A 25,058-nucleotide genomic window follows, 5' to 3' on the forward strand; every position below is an offset into this window, starting at 1 on the left:
TGTCAGGCTCAACACTGTAAACTTTTTATTTATTTGTATGGCTCGCCTACTGATAACGTATACTCTAAGCGGAAAAATGGTTGTTGACAAGCGCAGTACAACGGCGCTATTTTCGTAATTTCAAAATCGTTGACGTTAAGTTCCAATCCTATTTGCTCCTCTTTAAATCCCACGATTTGCTCTAAATTCGTATTCTCCTATCATTTCCTCATTTCACACTGATACAAGCAATCAATTTTGGTCTCGCTCGATGATTTTAATAGCCAATCTACTAACGTCTTGGTTAGTATATCTATGGTATGCTTCTGTTCAACAGAATAAACCAAGTTTCATATTTTTAATAATTATTAATAAGTTTAATTGTACAACATTACTTGGTAAACTATTTTTTGATGAAAAAAAAAAGACTGCTGAGTTTGTTTTACCCATTCTTCTCAGGCCTGAGGCATTACTTTTGGAATGAGTGGTAGCTTTTGACTTTCAATAAGTGATGTCATATCGTATTTTTTCCTGTATTGTCTGTCTGTCTGTCTGTCTAACGAAAGCCGAACCTAGCGAAATGCGGCAAATTAACGGCAAACCAACTAAAGTAGGAATAAATAATTTTAATACTTTTTAAATTCCCGCCAAAAAAATTGAAATTTTTCAAAAATTTGTAAGTTATTGGTTTTAACGCGTGTTATGGACTCTAAAATTTAACCATGCCCACCTATGGCTACCAAACCTGGACGTTTGATCTAGGAACGAGAAACAAAATTCAGACTACTCAAAGGAGAATGGAGACAAGTTGTCTAGGTTTAAAAAAAAGACGAAGTGAGACGCAGTCATTCGCAGTAAAACAAAAATGACTGATGCACTTACTCTCCCTTGATAGAAAATGGAAGTGGGTGGGCCGCGGGGTACGTGGCCAGATACACTGACGACAGATTATGTACCAGAATAATTTAATGGTCCGGACCTCCAGGCATCAGATAGATAGGCAGGCCCTGTGGAAGATGAACAAATGAAATAGTGGCGGTGGCGGGGGAAGGTTGGTTGATAGAGACCCAAAAAAAAAACTAAATGGAATTCTTTGGCGGAGGACTATCCAAAAGGGGTCTATCTGGTTCACACACCAGAGGTAGTAAGTAAGAAATAAGATTAAATTTAGTGTAATATTTGCATAGAATCAAATAAAGCTTTCTTAGGTACTATTATTTATAATATATTTAATTTTTTACCTATAAAAAATGGCAACCTCGGGGGTAGTTAAGCAACTGTCAGAGAAATTTGTCGATTATCTACTTAATGTTTTCTATTATTACGACTCTTTTTTGTGGTAATAATTAGAGTGAGAGTATGAGTAAATAATATTAAGTAATTTACAATAATTAGCATCAGCTTTGTAAAGTAATAATTTAAAAAGTAAAGTCATCACTGCTATAAAATATATATTCTTTGATTCCAAGATCTTAATCACAGAACACTGATTTTAAATAAGATATTTACACGCTCTTTTTACCAGGCCATAAAAAAAAACTAAGTAGTAAGTACTCTTTGGCAAGAAAAAAGCGCGGGAACTCTTGATTGCTTAGGGCGGTCTTTTTAACTATAAAATTAAATATTTCTATTATATTGTATATAACCCTCATATTTTTGAAAAGTATATAAGTATTTGTATATGTTTATCATTTAATTTGTTTAGTATAAGTAAAAGTCTATATATTTAGTGATTTAGGTTTGTGCTAAGAGATGTCGAAAAGGCGGAAAAAATTCAAGCCGGAACGAGATAAAGGTGAGTCTATTTTAGATTCCACCTTTGAAAGTAGCGAATACTCAGATTCGCCTACAGTTTTGGAAGACCACGAGGACTTTTATTTGCCATATAGGGTGGCCGACTATTGTCGCCGATATCCGGACGACGCAGGTGCCGGTCATGAAATATAGTCTTCATAGAGAGTGTCACTGAACAGCCACTTGGTAGTCGTGACATGCTAACTCTTAGTAGCTACTTATCGCGCTTCATTAAAGGCATTAAATATCTTAAGAAACTCAACAAATATTAGATAGGAGTAGTGTTTGAACGACCCAATTTGGCTAATACATTCCTAGACAACACGTTCACATTTTTAAGGGAACAAAATATTAAGGCGTCCATCCCAGGTGGTGCCACTGAATTGTCTGGAGTGATTTCCTCCGTACCCATTGATATGTCCAACAAAAAAATTTTCAAATCTTTGTCAAGTACAAAAAAATATTTCTGTTCGGCGTATAATGAAAAAAAACAAATCCGATAGTGGTTTTATATTACAACCTACACAGGCAGTCATTATTACTTTTGCGTCATCTAATTCACTCCCAGATTACGTTCACTTAAAGATGTGGCGTCTACCAGTGCGACCTTATGTGCCGCCAGTTAAGCAGTGTTGCCGATGCCTTAGGTTTGACCACTTGGCTAAATTCTGTGAGAATGCTCAGCGTTGCTCAATCTGCACTGAAAATCATTCATATAAAGATTGTACTATACCTATTGACAAAGCAGTATGTGTGCACTGTAAAGGTAACCATCTTGCAGTATCAGGTCAATGCCCTATAAAACAAAAAAAAGATATTGGATAGTAAAAATAAAAGTAAAACACCATTATCAGATTTATTTAAACATTCAACAAACTTTCCATCACTCAATAAGACTTTAATTTTATCCAATCCAGCAGCAATGAACCTAATCACAGAATCAATAATAAAAGTCATTACACTAAATAAAACACAGAATCAAAGCATTAGCTCACACGCAATTAGTTCAGCTATTAAAGATACCATACAAATTAAAAATAAAACGTCATATTCAATTGTCACAAACTTAACATACTACAGTGGAATGCTCAAAGTCTGTTGAGTAACAGACTTGAGCTTCAAAATCTACTTTATGAGCAGGACATACACATAGCACGCATATCAGAAACTTGGCTTAAACCAAATATACAGTTTTCTATCAGAGGTTATACAATTCTAAGAAATGATTGTGGTAATGATCACAATGGTGTAGCAATTTTTGTTAGAAATGGCATTTATTTTCAAAAGTTAGAAACATTTTCTGATAACTCCTTGCAAAATATAGCAATCAAAATTAAATACAAACAAAAAGACATCTCAATTGTTAGCTTTTATAGTCCTGGCAACAGTGTACCTAACTTTGACAAATCTAAATTTAATAGACTGTTGCATAGTATTCCAAAACCACTAATAATTGCTGGTGATTTTAATCCTCACCATACCATTTGGGGTTGTAATAGAACCAATTCTAGAGGTAGAGACATCATGGATGTAATGGACGATAATGACTTAATGCTCTTAAATAATGATCAACCAACTACAGTGGGTACTAATTCTTGGAGACCAAATGGACTAGATCTAACAATAGTATCATCTTCATTATTCCTGTGCTGTGAATGGCAAGTTCATCAGGACTCTTTGGGCAGCTATCACTTGCCTACAATCACAAAATTTTCCTTGGTAGTGTCGGAAACTGAATCTTCTTCAATTCCATCCAACATTCCTCCACACAGTAATCTGAAAATAGTAAATTGGGACCAATATGAGCACTTAGTAAATGACTTGTTAAAACAATTTGATATAAATAATTGTAATCTACAGAAGTCTTACAATAACTTCTGTTCCATAATTCTTAGAGCGGTAGAAAATTCAGTACCTAAAACCAACTACCACTGTAACAATATTACTAATCTACCTAAAAGAAAACGACAACTTCCCTGGTGGAACTGGGCAATGTACTAAAGTGGTAGAAGATTGCAAACAGGCTTATCTGTTATTCAAATCAAATTGCAATATCCAAAACTACATTCATCTTAAGCAAGCTCAAGCATAGAAAAAATGTAACTTGAACGTCGTAAAGCCTGGACAGATTTTTGCTCCACCATAAATAGGTTAACGCCTATGAAACAGATTTGGACAAAAATGAGGAAATTTAAGAACTTATATTCTAATAATAATTGTTTCTCTAGCAATAATTGGATATCCAACTTTTTAGACAAATATACTCCAGATACAGTACCAAATTTGACAATTATTCACAATAATCATCCTTTAAATAGCACCAACTCTTTTATGATTGCCCCTTTTACTATTGAAGAATTAAAAGCTGGTCTATCATCAAGAAAGGACTCTGCATGCGGTTTGGATTGGCTCTCCTATAAAATTTTTAAACTCCTAAACTCTTCTAACTTAAATAAGTTTCTAAAAATATTAAATCTCCTATGGATTAACTCCACTATTCCAGAAGAATGGATAACAGACTGTCTAATTCCAATTTTAAAGCATGGGAAAGATTCTAGTTCAGCTGATTCATATCGTCCTATCACACTAAGCTTGTGTGTTGGTAAAATTTTTGAACAATTAATAAAACAGAGATTAATATTTTATATTGAAAGTAACAACCTCTTACCTAAAAATCAATTTGGATTTCGATGTGGTCGTTCTGCTTGTGAGAGTATACGGCATTTATGTCTTGACATCCATAGTGCCCAGATTGACAATAAAATATTGGCTGGTGTTTTTTTGGATGTTGTAGGAGCATTTAATAATGTTGTTTTAGAATAATTATCATCCATTCTTCTATCCTTAAATGTCCCTGAAAAAATAGTTAGTTGGATATTAAATTTCTTGCATGGTCGTAAACTTTATGTTAGAGTCAATAACCAATTAATAGGTCCTCGATATTCATATAGAAGCGTATCGCAGGGCGGAATTTTGAGTCCATTGCTCTTTATAATCTACATAAATCAAATAAATATTGTATTGGGTAATAGAGTTTCTAACCTCCAATTTGCTGATGATCTAGTAGTATATAGTTCAGGACTTAATTTATCAAATGTTGTTTTAGATCTTAATGTAGCACTAAAAAAATTGGAGCTTTATTTTCAATATCTTAGTCTTGAAGTCAGTATTGACAAAAGCAAAGTAGTAATATTTTCAAAGGATTCTATAAGAATAAGAGATGCAAAAATATATTATGGTGCTCAGGAAATTTCAATAGATAATTCTATAAAGTTTTTAGGAGTTACGTTTTTAAGTAATTTTAGATGGCACAAATATGTTGAAATATTAGAAAATCGAGCATGAAAGGCCTGCAATATTCTGAAATCATTAGCTGGTACATATTGGGGTGCAGACCAACGCATCTTGCTAACACTATATAAGTCATTAGTCCGTAGCCATTTTGAGTATGCCTTCTTTTGTTATGGTGGAGTAATTACATTAGTGAATAAATTAGAAAAAATACAAAATAAATCCTTAAGGATCATAACAGGCGCTTTTAGGTCTACTCCTATTATATCATTACAAGTAATTGTAATATTCCCCCACTAGCTCTTAGATTCAAATATCTACAAACAAAATTCTTTCTCAAATTAACTTCTTTTAATAATCATCCACTCCTATTAAAGATACAGGACTATATTAACCAAACTGACAATAATTCCTACTATCAAGTAGAAGGCATCTCTAATTTGTTACATTTTTCTTTTGATCATAATCTATTTTCTAGTATTCTTTGGCCATGTTATTTAAATTCTTATAATTCAAAATATATTACACCACAATTTGTCGGTTACGTCTGGGACATTCTCGTAGTGGTGCTCATTTATTTAGGATCGGTGTTTAGATTCTCCAACTTGTCAATTCTGTAATTTATCCATCCAAACTCTTGATCACATTTTCTTTGACTGTCCCCAATATAATCTTCAAAGATTTACATTGATAGACTGCCTCTTGGATATTTATAAGAATGCTGAAGACATCCCGCGCTCACTTCAGCAGTTATTGAAAACTTATGACTGCTTCGTGCCGCTTTACAAATTTATAGTTTCATCGGTAGGCGAAATTTGAAAATACGGCTGGGCTTTTGACACAATCCCTTACACAGACTTAAAACATATTCGTCCATAAATTATTATTGGACTTGTGTTTATAATGTAAATTTTAATGTATAAATGTAAATATTATATTTGTTGTTACACCTTAAATTAGTTTCATATTATCTTATTATTATATTCAACTAATATTCATCATTATTACTTATAATTCATGTATAATATATTTCTTATAACGTATATGAGATTTATATTTTAGTATTATATCATAAAAGTTTATTATTAAACCCTGACTAAACCGGACTAAGTCTATCTTCATTGGAACAAGAATATTATCAATAAAAGACTTGGCTTCGGCCTTTCATGCGAACCTATATGTATATGAAGAAAATGAAACATGAAGAACACGAAATACTACTTTTATGTGAAATTGTACTATTTATGTTTGAATATGAAGATGATATAGAGACTTAGCTTGACTTTGAACAAGCTGTGTAAAGTGAAGACTGAAGAATAGTAAAATAAAAATGAAGACTTGGCTGTATGGGCTTTCGACCCCTTTGCCTGTCCAGATGGACGAACAGAACCAAAAAAAAAACTCTTTGGCGATTTGTGTACACTCAACACTGGTTTGTGTTCAGTGTTTGTGGCAATATTCTAATATTGTTTGGTAAAAATTCTTTTTGGTATATTTCATCAGTGTGTTAGCAAAATAATTATTAATAAATATTAATTATTTATTGATATACACAGCTCTTACTCTTACGAGGTGATATTATTCTAAAATTATATATTCTTTCATTTTGACATTGTGAAGCTCTGAGGTAATCAGGTACTGGCAAAATTGTTTGTGTAATTAACAAATAACAATGTTTTTTACTCAAAATATTATTATTAAACTTACGTTTTAATGTAGTAAATTAAATCTTTACCAAAATATAAAATCGGCATTAATATCTGTTTAATGCATAACTTATAATTGCGAAAGTATTAATATTGACTGTTTAGTATTTGCATTCAATCTTTTTTTGCAGTTCTATGGAAGTAACAATGGATTCACTTTCACAACCCAGTCTAGGGTTTCCAGATCAACCAGCGATGGAAACCGATCAAGCAACAGCTTCCCTAATTACGCCTTCAACTGAAGTTACTGGACCTACAAGCGGAAGGCATGAAGAGTTTTCGGTAGAGAAAGTATTAGACAGAAGGATTAAGAATGGAAAAGTTGAATATTTCTTGAAATGGAAGGGTTATTCCGAGTATGTATTAGTATATATTTATAGTAGTATTATTGTTAGAAAATGTCTTCTACGAAAACTAAAAATGGATTACACCTCTATGGCTGTTTTATATTGATATATTTCTGCATATTATATTTGTGTGACTAAGTTCCTTATGGGACGATGTGAAGAGGTACCCTAACTGGGAAATACCATCATGTTCATCTCAAGTGTAGCTATGCAACAATATCTTGCTGATTATTTAATGCAACACAAATAACATAACAAAATAATACATTTAATATAAAAAAAAGTATGTACATGTAATCTTTACGTGTGGTTGAAGTAAAACTTAATAATAACTATCTTTAGGAATAATTAACAGATACATAATATATGAGAAAAGAACCTCTGTATTGTTTTTAAAAGGTGTGACGTCATTACTGTTGACATTACAATTGCTGTCTTGCTCAAGATCACTCATTGGTTCTTCTAAAGAAAACTACACGAGTAGGTATTTTATTACTTTCGTTTATACAACGGGCAGCATTATGACGTCACAGAGAGGTCCGTACCGTACAACAGCCCGAGCACGACTGACTGCAGTGTCGATCAGTGTGGGCTGTATTTATAGGACCTGGCGCACGTGCTCATGTTTTCAATCCATGTTGTTTTTACAATAATTTCACATCACAATGTAATTAAAGGATAAACTATGAACTAATTTTAACTAAAATTAGTTAAACTGAATTATTCTCGTTTTTATAATAGGTGTGTTGTAGTAATTGCGCCGATATATATATTACATAAAGCCGTATTACCAACTAAGCACTCACATATTAATGAAATTTTTTTTTGCTCGGTAATGTTATATTATCATTATCACGTATCAATATGATGTTGTTTTTGAATATTAACAAATATGGCTGTATGGGCTCGTGAAGAAACCAAAAGATATGTCGAAAATGTCAGCCTGAAAACTTATTTATTACAAAAGTAGTAATAAATAATCAAATTATACACTTAGAGACTTTACAAAAATATTATTGAGCAATTAGAAATACAGTCAAAATCTGTTATAACGACATCGAAGGGACTACTCATATTGAGTCGTAAAAACCGATAGTTGTAACAACCGGTGACAGGTATTAATAGGAAAGATAATATGTATATTCATGTAGGAAATTAAACTGCATTTTGTTTACTTCAATACAAACGTATAATATAAAAGAACAATATCATTTTTCCATCATTTTTGTATGCGTAAAATCTGTAATTTTAGTTTGTTTGAAACACTTCTGTCGTGCATACACATTTTGTAATTCACGTTGGATTTTAATCAGCGTTTCGTCACAATTTCCCTGCATGTGGAACTCTTCATTAAAAAGAACAATCTTTCGTAATACACTAACAGCATTGAGACCGTCAATCAAAGTTGGCACTGTAAATTGTTCTTCCGAGTCTTCCTGTTCATTTTCATTTTCCTCTTGAACTTCACGTACAATATCATCCTCCGTAGCTGGTGCACAAATTGCAATAGACTGATCTACATCAATGAACTCGTCTGTTTCAGTAGTAGATAAAGCAGGTCGTAAATTTTGGGCTAATTGAGCCAAAGAAATATTGTCCTCTTCATAGTCGTCAATCACATCATCTGAGGTTCTTGTTATAAGACTTGTAAGATCTTTAAAACTTGCATCTACAGCATCTTTATCCACACTGGCAGCTTCACTCATTTTCCCGCCGACAATGCCATGTCGAGCCCGGAAACGTTGAATCCAACTAGACGAGCAAACAAAATCTTCACCAAAACGTTGAGCAAAATCGTTTGCTTTTTGTTGAAGAATTGGTCCATTTATTGGCACATTATTTGTCCTTTGATATTTAAACCACTTTAACAAAGCTTCCTCAATCTTCGTATGCCGCGTTGTTCTGGCTCGTTTCATTTTCAAAAAATTCTTGTCGTAAAGGATTTGAATTTTCTCCCTTTCTTTCCAAATGGTTGAAATTGTCGAGTGAGATACACCATATTCTTTTGCCAGATCTTTGTTTGGAATTCCTTTCTCTAGCTTTGAAATAATATGCGATTTTTCTTCGATACTGATTTGTTTTCTTTTTTGCGACATGTTACAATTTTCACAGTTAACTCAACAATAATGTTTTGGTGCTTCTTGTGTAAAGATAAGTAACAAACTGACTTAAGAGATATGACGAAGCGGGCCTTGAGGCTACGGCATGCATGTGCTTTGTTTCTAAGAATTACAAAAGACCCTAAACTTTGTTTACTTTTACGATAATAGCCATTGACTATTATACTGTGCCAGATGTGGATACAGTTACCTATTCAAATTGTTTACAATACAGCTGAGCCGGTCGTTCTACAGATATAATTCTCCGAAAACATTAACCAAATGTGGTCGCTTAATGCGGTATGTCGTAGTAAACAATGTCGTAAAAACCAATGTTTTAGATAAGGCGGTCATATAACATTCAGCCAGGACCTTTGATTTTGGTAAATTTAACCGGTATGTGGTTCTAAACGATGTCGCCATAAACGGTTTTGACTGTATTTAAAAAAAATATATATATATTGGCTTAAAAAATTGTTTCAATTGACTTTTTTACTGAGTGTTACTTCCGTCAGAAAAAAAAATCTGAGTTACCCCCAAGTCGCTCTAAAGAAGTTTTACTTCAAAAATAAAAAATAATCGTAAATGAATTACACATACAACCACAAAAATAAAACACGTGGTAATCATAAATATAACCAAACAAAAAACATGTGTTGCTTATATTTTAAATAAATTTTTATCGGAACGAAATTCCTTATTCCGGATGTGTGGAGGAGGGGTACCCTAACCGGGAAAAAATTTCCGTAACATAAGATTTTTTTTTTTGGTTTCTTCATCGATTATAGGGGCAGGCAAAGGGTTCAAGCCCATACAGCCATATTCATTATTTATCATTTTCGCAAGATTTTTATAAAATTATTCTTTCTAAAAACAAAGAATAGCATGAGGAATAAATCATTTTAATGATTTTTAATTCTTTGGCCAAAGAAGTATATAGTGCCACAAGTGTCTTTTGGCGCGTGAGTGACATTGACAGGAGGGCGCTACAGTGAAATTGGGGTTACCGGTGAATAAAAATTGCCTAATTTAGGGTCCAATTGAAAGAGATACTATAGGTAGTTAGTTTAATTTTAAACTGAAAACATGCATATGTATCTATTTATCCGAAATCTTAGGGCCTAATGAACATATCAGATAATAGGATGAGAAGAATTTTTAGTTTTTTTAACTGTTAGAACTTAAGGAAATGGTAAACTATAAAAGTATACATTTAAATACCTATCATTCATCAAACATAAGCATATGGTGGCAAAAAAGAATAATGTTTCAAATAATTTTATTATAATTATGATCAAGGTGTACAATATTAAGTGGTCAAATATCGTCCAATTCTTCGTCGTCACTATTGCTGCTTTCTTCACTATCAGAGGCTAAGTCTATGATGAACGGTACGTCCAAATGCGCGTCCCTTATGTGATACTCTTTTTGTATTTTTTTGACGTGCGAACAATAATTGCGCCACTCCTCAACAGTAATAGCATTAAATGCATTATTACCATACTTGGCATTTCATTAGCCAGTTTCCCAATGTTCACCATAGTCACTTTACGTTTCATTGAAGCTCATACCATTTCAATGGGGTTGAGATCACAATGATATGGATATAAACTCTATACCTGCAAATAAATACAAGGTATAATTGATAAAATGGTATAGGTTGGGAAAGTCGGTTAGCTGTTTAGCAGTTAGGAATACCTTTTTATTGCATCAAGTAATCTTGTATCCTTTAAATACCAAACTGTTATCATTTGATTCCGGAGATTAAATAAAAATATATTTGTTAATATTATATTAGGTGACAATTTATTAGTAAAATACCTTGTGGCCTAATCCTTTTAAAATGGTGTCAATAGCATAAACAGGTTCCGGCTTATTTCTTTTTACAATTTCCAATAATTGTGGTATTGTATATTGTGGTGAATATTCAATATGATTTCTTGATAACCATTCCTGTATTACTCCCTTTCTTGAATTTGTGTTAGGTGCTTTGTTTATGCTTGTATTGTGATATGGAGCATTATCTATCACAATAAGACTCGGTTGGTTTAAATTGGGTGCTAACTTTTCAGTAACCCATTTTTTTAAATTTGTGTGATTCATGTCATCATGATAATCTCCACTTTTTGTTTGTGATTTAAATACCAAGCAGGCATTCTCCACAAAGCCTTGCTCACCACCAGCATGGACTATTATAAACCTTTGCCCTTTAGATATAGGATTCAGTACACCATCTGTGAATAAATGAATTCATAAACTATAACAAACTAACAAGATTCGGAAGAAGATAAATGGCAGGTTATGAGTTGTTTATTGCTAATGGACCACTTTGTCTTACTGGTGTTAGACATTATGATGTAAAATACCTGTGCCATCATCATTCTGCCAACATTTTCCAAAAGTTAGACCAGAATGAATGCATGTCTCATCTAAGTACACAACTGGAAGTTTATGTGTCTCATCATTGTATTTTAAAACCTGAAACATAAAAGACAAACCAATACATACACAAGTTATTAAGGTTCCAGGTAACTAAAAATATGATGATGTATAGATCACATATTAAATAATGGAAAGTGAATTGAATACAGTGATAGAAAGTGATACAGTGACAGAATTAAAAGCATATCTTCACCAAACGACTGGCAATGGGACAACAGGTTCGGAAAATGTACTGGATGTTAAACAAAAAGCCACAGTTATCATTGACAAATAAGCTGCTTCTCTATAAATGCATCATCAAACCCATATGGTCTTATGGATAGCAGCTCTGGGGCACGGCGGCAAACTCAAACATTGAGATCCTGCAACAGTTTCAGTCAAAGATGCTAAAATGATAGTTAACGCACCATGGTATGTCACAAACCACAGATTGCATCATGACCCTAACATGAAAACAGTTAAGCAAGAAATAACGGACAAAATGAAAGCTTATAATACAAGAATTTCGCACCATCCAAATGTACTTGCAAGGCACCTCCTGAGTGTTACCATAACAAGAAGGTTAAAAAGGAAAAACCCACAGGATCTTCTACTGTAGATTGATTTTAATGAAGCGGACTTGTCAATGGACGAGTATCGCACAAGCCTGATATATATATATTCGTGACCTATTGATGAATGTCGTCCTAGACAGATTGCAATATATAATTTATATAAAAAAAAAGTGACAGAATTGGTGATTGATATTTTTATAAAGTCACCAAATATAGTATTTGGGTAAGTAAAAAAAGAGTTTTGTTAAAACATTTCACATATAAGCAACACATTTTTTTTTGTTTTATATTACTTATTGCCACGTGTTTTCTTTTTGTGGTTGTATGAGTATAATTCATTTACGATTTTCTTTTTATATAAAATTATGTATTATTTGTTAGTAGGAAAGAAATACAGAAAAAGAAAAATGCGAAGTACCAAAGAAAGTATCGGCAGCGGCAAAAAAATAACAATGAAACAATATAAAATTTATATATCTTTCGCAGTGCAATTTTAAATACGATTGTAAAGTTAGTAGACATCAGACGAGAAATTATTGAAAAAAAAAATATACATTAAAAATAATATACATTTCTAATAACTTAATAACTGCAATTAATTTCAGTACTGAAATAAATATACGGAAATTAAAACTTGCAAAGCGTAAACAAAGGTATCGAAAGCGTATAAAAGATGATGAAAATATTGATAAAATATTTAAATTGAAAGAATCTTTGCGAAATAAAGAATACCGTCGTAAAATAAAATGTTCTCGGCTTAATGCTATTTTGAAACAGAAGGGAACGTTTCACAAATGCAAGTAATTTTTTTAATAATAATAATAAAAAATTTAGAAATAAATATTTTTTTATTTAATTTTGTTTTTGTATTCTATTTATGAGAATATTGAGTATTACAAAATTTTGTTTAAAATAACAAAATATTTAATTTCTCTGACATCAATTTAATTAACACTATTATCAATTTTATTAAAGTGAATAAAAATTATTCATTTTTATTATTAATTAATAAATTATTTGAAATAAATATTCAAGTAAAACTTCTTTAGGTACGACTTGGGGGTAACTCAGAATTTTTTCTGACGGAAGTAACGCTCAGTACAAAAGTGAATTGAAAGAATTTAGTAAGCCGTTATAATTTAATCGTTTAAAAAAAATATTTCAAATTGCTCAGTATTATTTTTTAAAAATCTGTTTTTATTGTTTATTTATTACTACCATTACAATAAATAATATATAAGTTTTCGGAAATTTGCTGACATTCGTTAATTAGTTCTTGGTTTCCATTATTAGGATAGGCAAAGGTTTCGAGCTCATACAGCCATATTTGTTAATATTCAATAACAACGTCATATTTATATGTGCTAATAGTAATATAACCTTCAATTTCTTATTATAAATTATTTTAATAATGAGTGACAATTTTAAAATGTGCGAATGGACAATGAACTGAATTATAAATAGAATATATTACTTATATAATCAGTCAAATGAAATGGCGGAATTCCAGGAACATTTTAGTCTTTCATCAATAAATAAGAATAAATGAGAAAATCAAGAACCTTATCAGGTTTAAACTTTGCTCAAAAGATGAAGTTATATTGTCAACTTTTCCGAGAAAAAAAAATAGCAAAAAATCTAACAATGTTCCTCCTCTTCAGTAATACGTGAGTGCTTAGTTGGTAACACGGCTTTATTTAATGTAATATATTAATGCCTCTATTAATTATTCCTAAAGATAATTATTATTAAGTTTTACTTCAATCGCGTAAAGATTACACGCACACACTTCTGTTTTTTCCTATCATCGTGCGCAAAGTTCGATTTTGCGCATGCATTTGCGTTCCCTAAGTACCACTTTCCCACACGTTGACAAGATCGTGCGGAAATGTAGCTGAGCGTGCGAATTTTTGAAAAAAATTACAGTGGTCGCACTTTGCGCAACTTGGTAGGAAAAATAGTATACATATAAAATTTCAAAGTAAATACTCCAATTTCTTCATTTGTTGCACCATACGAATAATATCTCGAATGTGCAACGCTGCATGTTTATTACGCCAGAACATGGACATTTTGGATGGAAACTGTTTTTTCACTCTGTAATTAAAATAATGCAGCTAGAAATTTCACCCAAAAGACATCCGAAAACAACTTTTAAATTCAGCGCACCTGCATACTTGCCCTGAGCCATTTACCGCAAGGTCAATACTCAGCAGTGATTTTGAATACGCAGATTATAATTGTGTATTTATATTTTCATTTGAACATCTGTGTGCATTTTAATTATTTTAATTGTTAGTAAAAAGGAATAAGTTTTGTCATTATAAAGTAAACAACACACAAAACTTCATTCATTTACATCTTTTAAATCAACATTATACACCGTATATCGAAACCGATCGAATAATTTTGAACAGCAGTATGGATTGTCAACAGCTTCAAGGTCTTCTTGAAACATCATGTCATGAAGAAAATTACACCATTTATTATCAACATAGAAATGGCCATTTAAATTTTCATAATAATTTCAAAAACCATATTTTCGGGCATTCTTGTGCTGTTTGCGATAGACTTTGGTGGAAAAACGATTTAAAAAAAAACTTCTGATCAACACGATGATATTTTACAACTTACAATACCGGTAATTTTACATTTTACATTTGATTGTCTAATAATATGAGTTAAAAGACTCTTAAATTTTATTTATTTCAGAATTATGTAAGTGGCTCGTCAGTAGATGTTTGTTCTACTTGCAAAAGTTCTTTAGACGAACAAAAAATTAAATTTTTATCAGTTTATAATGGTTTTTCGTATCAAGTGATTCCATCTCATTTGCCAAAATTAAACCTTATTGAGCAACGACTCATTCACCAAGGATTCCGTTTATGCAGATAAGAAGACTTAGGCATGTAAATGGTCAATATTGTATATATGGTCAAATTATTAATGTTCCAATCGAAGTTAACGCTATGGTAAATCAACAGCCTAGAAATATTACAGACGACCATTGTTTCTATGTACATATAAAAAAATAATTCATAAAACAAGTTATGTACATGGTCTTATTTGCAAGAAGAACATCAAAGAATGGTTGTCATACCTAGTACAAACGCCACTTTATATTCATCATGGTAATGGCATGGTAAAGAAATAGACAATACATTTCTTAATAATGATGAAGTAGCTTCGGAATTAGTAATGGATGATATGAGTGAGCATGTGTCTATAGAAGACAATATCACAGCTCAACAACAAACTCTTCTGTGGAATGAAGACAGATTTTTGCATATAGCACCCGGTGAAAAAAGTGTTCCACTAAGTATATTATTTGATGGATATGCCGAAGAACTTTAATTTCCAACTATCTATGGTGGTCAGTTCAGAACTTATAGAGATGGGATTAATGTTACTAGTGAAGTTCTAAGTTTTTCACCCAGCCTGTTTGAAGCAAAGATCAAAATTGTACCGGTGTCCAATGTCAGCACAATATGGTTTCATGTTCAAATGTATTCTTAATTATCTAAAAGCATTTTGTATTGGAGGCCATCTTGCTCTATTTACATTCAAATATTGCTAATTGAGCCAAACCTTCCGAATTTCGGACGGCCCACCATTGCGGTACTTCAGTGTCATTCCGAAATCCGGACGATTCACCATTAAGGGGATAAAATGTCTGTTATTGATACTGGTGGTTTGCCTGATGAAATTACTTTTGTAATTAATAAGTATTATATAATTACAACGAACATCGATGTAACTGATGGATTATGCAATGGTACAGTTGGCAAATTAGTACATTTTGATTTTGATGAATATAGCATCGTTTGTTATCGTAAAAAGAAGAACAAAAGCTGGTCATTTGAGAGTACAAAACGGAGTCCGTGAACTAGCTGTATCCATTGATTTTCGAACATCAATTATTTCTATGTTAGAACATAATTAGGCTTAATTATTATTATTAATTTAATAGCTGTTTCTTTGTATATTATTATTATATATTTTTTATAAACCATTGTAAATAAAATAAAGTTGATAACTTTGTAAAGTAGTTTTTATTATATTCTATCAATAAAAAATCATTATAAAAAAATGTATACCCGAATATTATTTTCTTTATACCTCGAATAGAACTTAAAATTAATATTTTTCGGATATGGAACTTCGTTCCTATCCGGTATCCCACGACACCACATGTTTTTTTATCTTAGTTCATAACTTAAATCAATAAAGATGAAAATTTTATTATTTATGATTATCATTAAATCCAGCTGCCTGGCTAGTATTACTATTAGTAACTAGTGATACAGCTGCACTCTTTAGGTATAAAAACATATACAGTTGCTTGAAATCTTGGAGCTAGTTAAGTTGTCGGTTGTGAGTCATTCAATTCAATTCACATTCAAATATTTTTATTCAAAATAGGATGTGAAATCACATATTGCAAGTAAAAATAAACTACCACCCATTCCAAAATGAATACCTCAGGCCTGAGAAGAATGGGCGCAACAAACTCAGCGGGCTTTTTTAAATCAAAACATATGTTTACAAATAAATATTGTACAATTAAACATATTATTTAATAGCCTGAGGGCGATCGCTCCATTCTATCTATCTATCTATATATATCTGTGGTATCATTAAGAAAGTCATGTTATAGTAACCTTTACCACACAAACGTTTTTAAACAATTCTTTTGAATAACGTAATACTTTTGTTTTGAACATTTCCTGGGATCTTCTTTCTTCTATCTTATCACTGTATTGTGCCAATACATAATATTATTTTCTCTTCATGGCATAATTATATATAAAAAAATTAAAATAAAAAATAACCTAACTTGACTTTTAATAATAAAATAGAGTAAAAAATTAGCAAGATATTGGTGCTAGATTTTAGATAAATAAAACATACATTCATATTACCAAGTTACATACATCCAAATTATGCCCACTTAAGTAAAGTGGGCAAAATAAGAAGTTAATTATTTCTTCAGTAGCATTATCAGATTAACTATCAACATTACAGCTTAAAGAATATAACTAAATAGCATATCTATTTATTATATTCGTTACACATTTGTATGTACTAAGAATGAAATAAATGTCACTTAATTTTTTTCACTATTCATGACACTATTCTTAATGAAACTTGATAATGTTTAAAATATATGTAAAAAAGTGAATCTTTTTTTTGTTTTCAAGTGAGGATAATACTTGGGAGCCTGAAGACAATTTGGATTGTCCTGAGTTGATATCGGCTTATGAAGAAGCGAGGCTTAAGAGAGAAAGAGAAGTCACCACAGTACCTGAACCTGTTGATGAAGGGCTATCCTTGAGAAAAAGACCTAAGAGAGCTGATAAGAAGAAAAAGTCTATTGAGGTAAGAGTTTATTAGAAGAAGCTAATCAATCACTTTCCCACATGACGTACATTTTTAAAGCAGGCTAGCTGCCGTGTATCAAAAAGACATGGTTGCAATAATAATTATATTAAATGAAGTTTACAAGCAATTATGAATTATAATGTATTTAATGTTGATTACTGATTTGTTCACTCTGCCACACAATGGACCCTGCACATGTCTTATGCTAGGGTAGGTAATGGTAAAAAGTCATACTATGCCAGAAGAAATGTTATCATTCCCTAAATAATAAAGCATAACTGTTTGAAAGCATTGTAAATTAAATAAAGAAGTCATGTGAATAGTGTTAATTGCAGCATATTTTTTGCTTTTTTCAAGTTTAAGTTACATTAATATATACCTATTTATGTACCGCAATAAGAAATTTTACATTAATTGAAAAAAAATTATAATATAAAAAAAATAAAAAAATCACCTTTGTCCTCCCTGTTATATAAGTTGCTATAACTGAACTTGTTGTCCATTTGGGTATTATTTATTAGTGGCCAATTAGTCATATATATTTTTGCTACTAAACTTTACATCTTACTAATTTTATTTAGTAGTTGTGACATTTTGTTTTATTACACAAACAAATTAATAAATATTGTTTAAATAAGAATTTGTTGGAAAATATAGACTAAGCTGTAAGTGTTTATATTAAATTATATAACTGTTATTTATGTGTTATATATTATATAAATAACTAGCTGACCCAGCAAACGTTGTATTGCCGATATTAAAATCGCGATACAAAAGTAACTGTTGATCGTAGATGGGTGAAAATTTGAAGTTGTATGTATTTTTTAATGCAGACTCATAATCCAACAAATTTTAAAAAAAATGTCAAAAATAATAAAAAAAAAATCGTGTGGACCACCCTTAACATTTAGGGGTATGAAAAATAGATGTTGGCCGATTCTCAGACCTACTCAATATGCTCACAAAATTTCATGAGAATCGATCAAGCCGTTTCGGAGGAGTACGGGAACGAACATTGTGACACGAGAATTTTATATATAAGATTAATTTATTATATGCATAAATATTTAAATGCTATTTAATTAAGACTATTATTGTAATCTGTTTGGATTGCCTAAATAAATATTTCACTGGGACCTAATGGTCCCAGTGAAATATTTATTAGGCATATTATAAGAATTCCTTATAATTAAGGAATTCTAATCCATATAATATACAGGGAATTGTCATAGGTGCCTATGAGATAGAAGTGTAAGAGCAATTCGAGCACTAAATTATTTAGTGTAATAAGTCTAGAGCAAGCAAATCACAAAAAAAAAAAATATAAAAAAAATAATTGTTAATAGCAATAATTTTTCTAATGCCAATCAACTCATTTTCATGTGTGTCTTAATTGTAGAAAAAATTAATAAATAGGGACATTAAAAATTGGTGTTACGGTTTCAAAAACTGTTTCCCTGTACATTTTGTGATTTTAATTTTTCCTGTAAGACTCTCAGTCTCAACCCACAACATCTCATTTGTAATCATCATTGTCTCCCCCCATTTTTATAGCAAATCTATGTTGTGAATCGCTATTATATATTTATTATGAAATTTGTAGGAAATCGAAAAACCAAGAGGCCTTGCTCGAGGATTGCAGCCAGAGAAAATATTAGCTGGGCAATTGTTTCATGGGACACTGTATTTTCTAGTTAAGTGGTGAGTTATTTTTATAACCATAACCGGCGCAGAACCCATAGTGTTATCTGGAAAATAACACTTTAGTAGCTCTCCTGTAAAGGCAGTTTCAGGCTTATTATTGTCCAATATTTTTATGATATGATATAAACTGCGATTTTTAATATGGTAACCAAAGTATTATAGATAATTATAAAAATCAAAGGAACAGGAAGTTGTTCCTTTCCCTGATTGAAGTTTATTGTAATTTACTTAATAATTTTACTTTTCTCTTAAGTATAATGAAAAAACTGAGATTTATGTTGCGTCACTATGACAAAGCAATCCAAAATGACAAAGCTCTTACTATTAATTTAAAAAAGGGGCATTGAGTTTCTTGCCCGTCACTAAAGCACAACTTTTCCAAAGCCCAAGATTGTAAATGTTAAAATGTATAACTTTGACATTTGTGTGTGTGATGACTTACTTACATGAATAAATTTCATGTGGTTTTGTTTAAAAAAATATATTTTATTTCCAGGCATGACTGCACTGAAGTGGATGTAGTACCTGGTCATCAGCTTGGTGAAGTGTATCCAGAATTTGTGATAAAATATTATGAAAGTTGTGTGCCGTTCAGTGTCAGACACAAAGTGGGATTGATCGACAGGCCTGCACCTGAGGTAAGATGCCAAATATAATTTTTTTTATGACAGAAAGGGACAAGATTGAGCAGGACGTTCAGCTGATGGGAATTGTCACACCCTGAAATCTGAGCGGCACTACAATTGCGATCATCACCTAAAATCTCTCTCTCCTGAGATAGAAGTCTCCTTTGCCCAGTAATTTCACTAGCTATGGCGCCCTATAGACCGAAACACAATAAAGCTGATACATTACTGTTTCATGGCAGAAATAGGTGCTGTTGTGGTACCCATAATCTAGCCGAAATCCTGTGCAAAGGAGCCTCCCACTGGTAATTAAATCTTTAGCCTTATTATGCAATCCAGATTGACACCGAAAATGATAGAATTGACATAGGTCACATCAATAAAACATTTATTCATAAATGAAACTTTCCTCTATAAGTCTATCAAAATATTTTCAAAGTAATATTTAAACAATTAAATTTATAAAGTAATAAAAAAATGGTGAATAAATTAAATCCAAATAAGCCGAAATCCTGCCAACTTATACTCAAATTGTAATTTGTCACATTTGGCATGGCATACTTTTGTCCGAAAAACGCCTAGACATTTAGCCATCCGGCCCTACAGCTTGAGGAATATCAGGTGCACGCAATTACTTTTCTGTAAAGCATTAAATGATACTGAACTTTGACTCATTGTGGGCTGGTGTCGTACATAAAGAACCAGGTTAGTAGTTTTTGATTATGGGTACCACAACGGCGTCTATTTCTGCCGTGAAGCAGTAATGTGTAAACATTACTCTGTTTCGGTCTGAAAGGCGCGGTAGCTAGTGAAATTACTGGGCAATGAGACTTGACAACTTATGTCTCAAGGTGAGGAGCGGAATTGTTGTGCCGCTCAGAATTTTTGGGTTTTTCAAGAATCCTGAGCGTCACTGCATTGTAATGGGTAGGATGTATCAATGACCATCAGCTGAACATCCTGCTCGTCTCGTCCCTTATTTTCATAAAAAAAAATAGTAACCCCAAACTTTGCATGTTGCATAGTACAGCTATCCATGCTATTCTACTATGTGTATGGTTAACGATCCTTCTTACCTTACTAGTACCTTCTTACCTTTAAAAACCTCCATGTAATGAAGATTCTGCCTGCCAGTACTCCACTACACGATTCAGCCTTCCACTGGAAAGCTATACATAGAAGCTTATATTCAATTAAGAAACATTTTGAATCCAATACTAACTTCATCCAAAATAATTCAGAATCACTTGCAACAGGTGTAAACCTGATGCTGGTATCCGTTTTCTAGAAAACATTTAATACGTCTGGGATAAGGCCTTTTTTCAGTTTTGATTGTATCTAACAATACCATTACGGAATCCGTGGTATTGCTCTGAATTTTTTTAAATCATACCTTTGTGATAAAATTCAGAAAGTTGATATCATTAGATATTAATTTAAAAAACCTTCAACTTTTAGTGTGAGTTATTCATGCAAATATATAACATAAGATATGTTAAGCTTTTTGGTAGAGTTCCCGGGGCAAGCTTGTTATGCTGTCTTAAATGCTCGTGGCTGCGTCGTCGGGCCGTTCCCTAAGATATGTGCGATGGAAGCGATGACTGGTACATGTGTCATGCTCTTGAACGGGCGCTGTTTGTGGTGGCTGGTGGGCCCTTTCTTCAGCGATTTTTATTTTTATAAAGATCATATACCATTTTAAGTTATTAATTAATTTAAAGTGTATGCGGATTCACGCATCTACTCCACTTTTTTTAACTTAGACAAGGAAATAAAATACCTTTAAAGGATTTAAACAAGGAAGTCAAAACGTTTGAGTAATTTTGGTGCGTCATTTTACATACATTGTATAAAATACAGTGTAAAATTTGTAAATTATAAATATAGATTTAAAAGAGTAGCAATGAGTTTCTTGCCCCTTCTTCGCATCAGTGATCATAAGCCAATCTTTTCCAAAGGTGGTAAAATTATTGACATTCATATGTATCACTTTGATCTAAGTGACTAAATGTTTTTTCTTTTTTTTCTTATATTATTATTTAATAATTGATATCTGCTAAACTTTTTTCAACCGAATTCAACAAAAACAAATTGTAATTAGTTTACTTTCCGGTTACTATACATGCCAGAAATTATGCAGCACCTTAATACTATTAAAGAATATTGACATTTTGGTAATAATTCAATATGTTTTATTAATAACCACAATGTAAAGTTACTCCAAGTTTAAAATTAATAAAATAATTAAGTAACTTGAATTAAAAATAGTAAAAATTTTAATGGTAAGAAATACGTGCATTATAATTGATAACTTATTCAGTATAACTGTTGAGCCAATACCGATACTAGAATATTATATATTGATACAAGAGGACGTGATATTTGGTGATTATATATAATTAATAATACTATTGCAGCTTCTACCAGAGATGGACATCAAACCGGGTACAGATTCTACAATGGATGTGAGTGAATCTCAGGAGGTTGAACCAGAGTCAGGTATGTAAATCTTACAGTAACTTTGGTACTGTTTCTTATTTTTAAGTTATATCACTCACTTCTGATTTATTAGCATCGCCAACACAATATACACTAACCAATTACATTAAATATAATTCTAAATAACTTTACGTCTAAGTGTTATTGCGCTTACAGGCAACGACCACATGCAAGTAAAACATACATAATTTTTGAATTTTAACAACATAAGAACTAATACTAAGATACAATATAATACAATTATATAATAAGATACAATACAATTATAAATAAAAATGAACAAAACTTATTTTACCATATTATCATATATAGATAGATATTCATCATCATCAGTAGTATTGTTGCGACTCTGTTTGTTCAGTTCTGGTATACGTATTAATTGTTAAGGCCATCATCAGGTATAAGTTTATCTAACATAGTTCATCATTTCAGTCGGAAGACGTCCAATGCTAGACAATGGCCGCCCCCAAAGATTTCCACGACGATTGGTCCTGTGCTGCTCTCATCCAACGTATTCCGGCGATCTTAACCAGATAATTATCGTATCAGAAATGAGGAGATCCGTAGGAAAACGAAAGTTACCGACATAGCCAAAATTATTGCGAAAGTTAAGTGGCAGTGGGCAGGTTCACATAGTTCGACTGACAGAAGGCCGTTGGGGCAGTAAAGTCTTCGAATGGTTGGTAGGCCCCCACATAGATGGAACGACGATCTGGTCAAGATCGCCGGAATACGTTGGATGAGGGCAGCGTAGGACCGATCGTCGTGGAAATCTTTGGGGGAGGCCTTTGTCCAGCAGTGGATGTCTTCCGGCTGATGATGATGATGTAGACCAGATGTAGACCAAAGTTGACTTAACAATTATCAACTAAATGCCGGCAAAGTTTTTGATTACGTGCCATGGTAATTTTACTGTATGCATAATATTGTAAAATTACAAGCTCGTTTGTACTTCTGACTTAACTAAACTGACTTGACTAACTTAATATAAAAATCCTGCAGTCCAATCATAATATTATGTTGCTATATACAGTTATTTCTCGATGCTTTATGCCTTATAAATCTAGAATAATTATTAATTATTGCTATTTATATATTTAACAGGATCAAGAACAGACGTGAAAACTCAACCAGTCGATACGGAAACCTCAACAATGGAAGTTCCAGTTATATAATTTGTAGTGACTTGACCAAATCGACAAAGTGTACAATCAAATAATAATATGAATTAAAATAATTATTTTTATTGTGATAATATATGTATAATATGAAAATCGAAATATTGCTTTGCAGCAAACAGGATTTTATTACCACAGGTAAAATATGAAGCTTCAGAAAGTAACATTTCTTACGTTATGACAGATGGCGTAATCTGTCAAACTTAGTTTGATAACGTTGACAGCTCACTCTAGGCATGGAATAGTGTTTAATCGTTAATGAGTCTGTCGAACTTAGTTTGATAATGTTGACAGCTCACTCTAGGCATGTAATAGTGTATAATCGTTAATGAATCTATTTAATTATTATTCTCATACAATTAGTATGCACTTAGAATATTGAACCTTTTCTTACCCACTCACACAAAAACAATTAGTACGCCTCGTGCATATCTTATTCAATCAGTCAATTTAGTAAAATACGTGCGAGTCGAAATAATTTTCGTGAAAAGACCCGTACGGTGAAATATCACAACGAATTGGATCTTAAAGATATATATTACTTAAAAAAAATGGTGAACAAACTTAATCAAGTTCACTCTTATTATCATCAGCATCACTACTACTGTAACTGTCCCTTATGTTGATAATAATTCTTGTTCACAATCTCTGTCAAAGTTGACATCTCGCTCCCAATATTCTAGTTATTTTAATATTCTATTTACTTACACGTTATTACCTTATACTCGCTAGGATCATGAAGACAGCGGAAGAAAGACTAGAAGTTTCTGTACATAGAGTCATATCAGTCAAATATGTATGCGATTTCATAGATAACGAAGAAAATCTAAAAAGTACTTTCAATCAAGGCTTGGAAACTGTTTCAAATTTAACGGTTTTAAATGTTTAACCTCTATAATAAACTAACAAGAACGATAAAATTGTGGTTAAAGGTTGATAAAATCTGAATGCAAACTTCTCAATATTACCTAAACGTTTGTTCATTTTCGGGTTCCAAGCCTTATTTTGAACGAAAATGCCTACAGAAATCTGTAAGTTTTTTAGGAAATTCAATTAAATATGCAAATAATAATACTTATTCTAAAACAGTTTTGATGTTTAGCGATTGATAACCATAGAATCTAGATTGTAGAAATATGGCACGTAATTCACCTGTATTTTGTAAAGCACAATTTAATAGTTGTATTGACTTCAAATATCTACTAATGCAACTTTCATCGAATGGCCAAATTTATGAAGTTATGCAGTATGAACTAGATCCCAGTATCAAAACAAGGAAAATTCAAATATGTGCAAAAAGGAAATGTTAAAACTCGTATTTATTCAGTCGGGTTTTATAATTTATCTTTTACAATTTGTATAAAAAAGATCTATGTAGGTAAAGACTATAAGATTATTTTATAAATAAGGAATTGAAGTTGTCAAATAAAGACTTTTAAATAATTCGTGTTTATTCG

At 31.8% G+C, this 25,058-nt stretch overlaps 1 protein-coding gene across 2 annotated transcripts; it reads left to right on the forward strand.

The window, feature by feature from the left end:
- Positions 1–6,544: 6,544 nt before the first annotated feature.
- LOC126975905 (chromobox protein homolog 3-like) lies at positions 6,545–25,044 on the forward strand. Of its 2 annotated transcripts, none has more exons than XM_050824020.1 (7): positions 6,545–6,699; positions 6,902–7,126; positions 17,414–17,591; positions 19,198–19,295; positions 19,795–19,936; positions 22,342–22,423; positions 23,528–25,044. In XM_050824020.1, exons 2-7 carry the CDS (start codon positions 6,906–6,908, stop codon positions 23,596–23,598), a joined length of 792 nt encoding a protein of 263 aa, XP_050679977.1. In that variant the 5' UTR covers positions 6,545–6,699; positions 6,902–6,905; the 3' UTR covers positions 23,599–25,044. The 2 variants fall into 2 exon arrangements, with proteins under 2 accessions (XP_050679977.1, XP_050679978.1); XM_050824021.1 differs by having other exon boundaries at positions 6,545–6,691.
- The last annotated feature ends 14 nt before the right edge of the window (positions 25,045–25,058 follow it).

This window comes from Leptidea sinapis, chromosome 38 (genome assembly GCF_905404315.1).
Source record: "Leptidea sinapis chromosome 38, ilLepSina1.1, whole genome shotgun sequence".
Classification (NCBI taxonomy): Eukaryota; Metazoa; Arthropoda; class Insecta; order Lepidoptera; family Pieridae; genus Leptidea; species Leptidea sinapis.

Bases quoted from the DNA above. Each gene is read 5' to 3' on its own strand.
- LOC126975905 (XM_050824020.1), top strand. From the start codon at position 6,906: ATGGAAGTAACAATGGATTCACTTTCACAACCCAGTCTAGGGTTTCCA. The intron at 7,127-17,413 runs GTATGTATTAGT...TTTGTTTTCAAG, and splicing joins AAATGGAAGGGTTATTCCGA to TGAGGATAATACTTGGGAGC. The intron at 22,424-23,527 runs GTATGTAAATCT...TATATTTAACAG, and splicing joins GGAGGTTGAACCAGAGTCAG to GATCAAGAACAGACGTGAAA.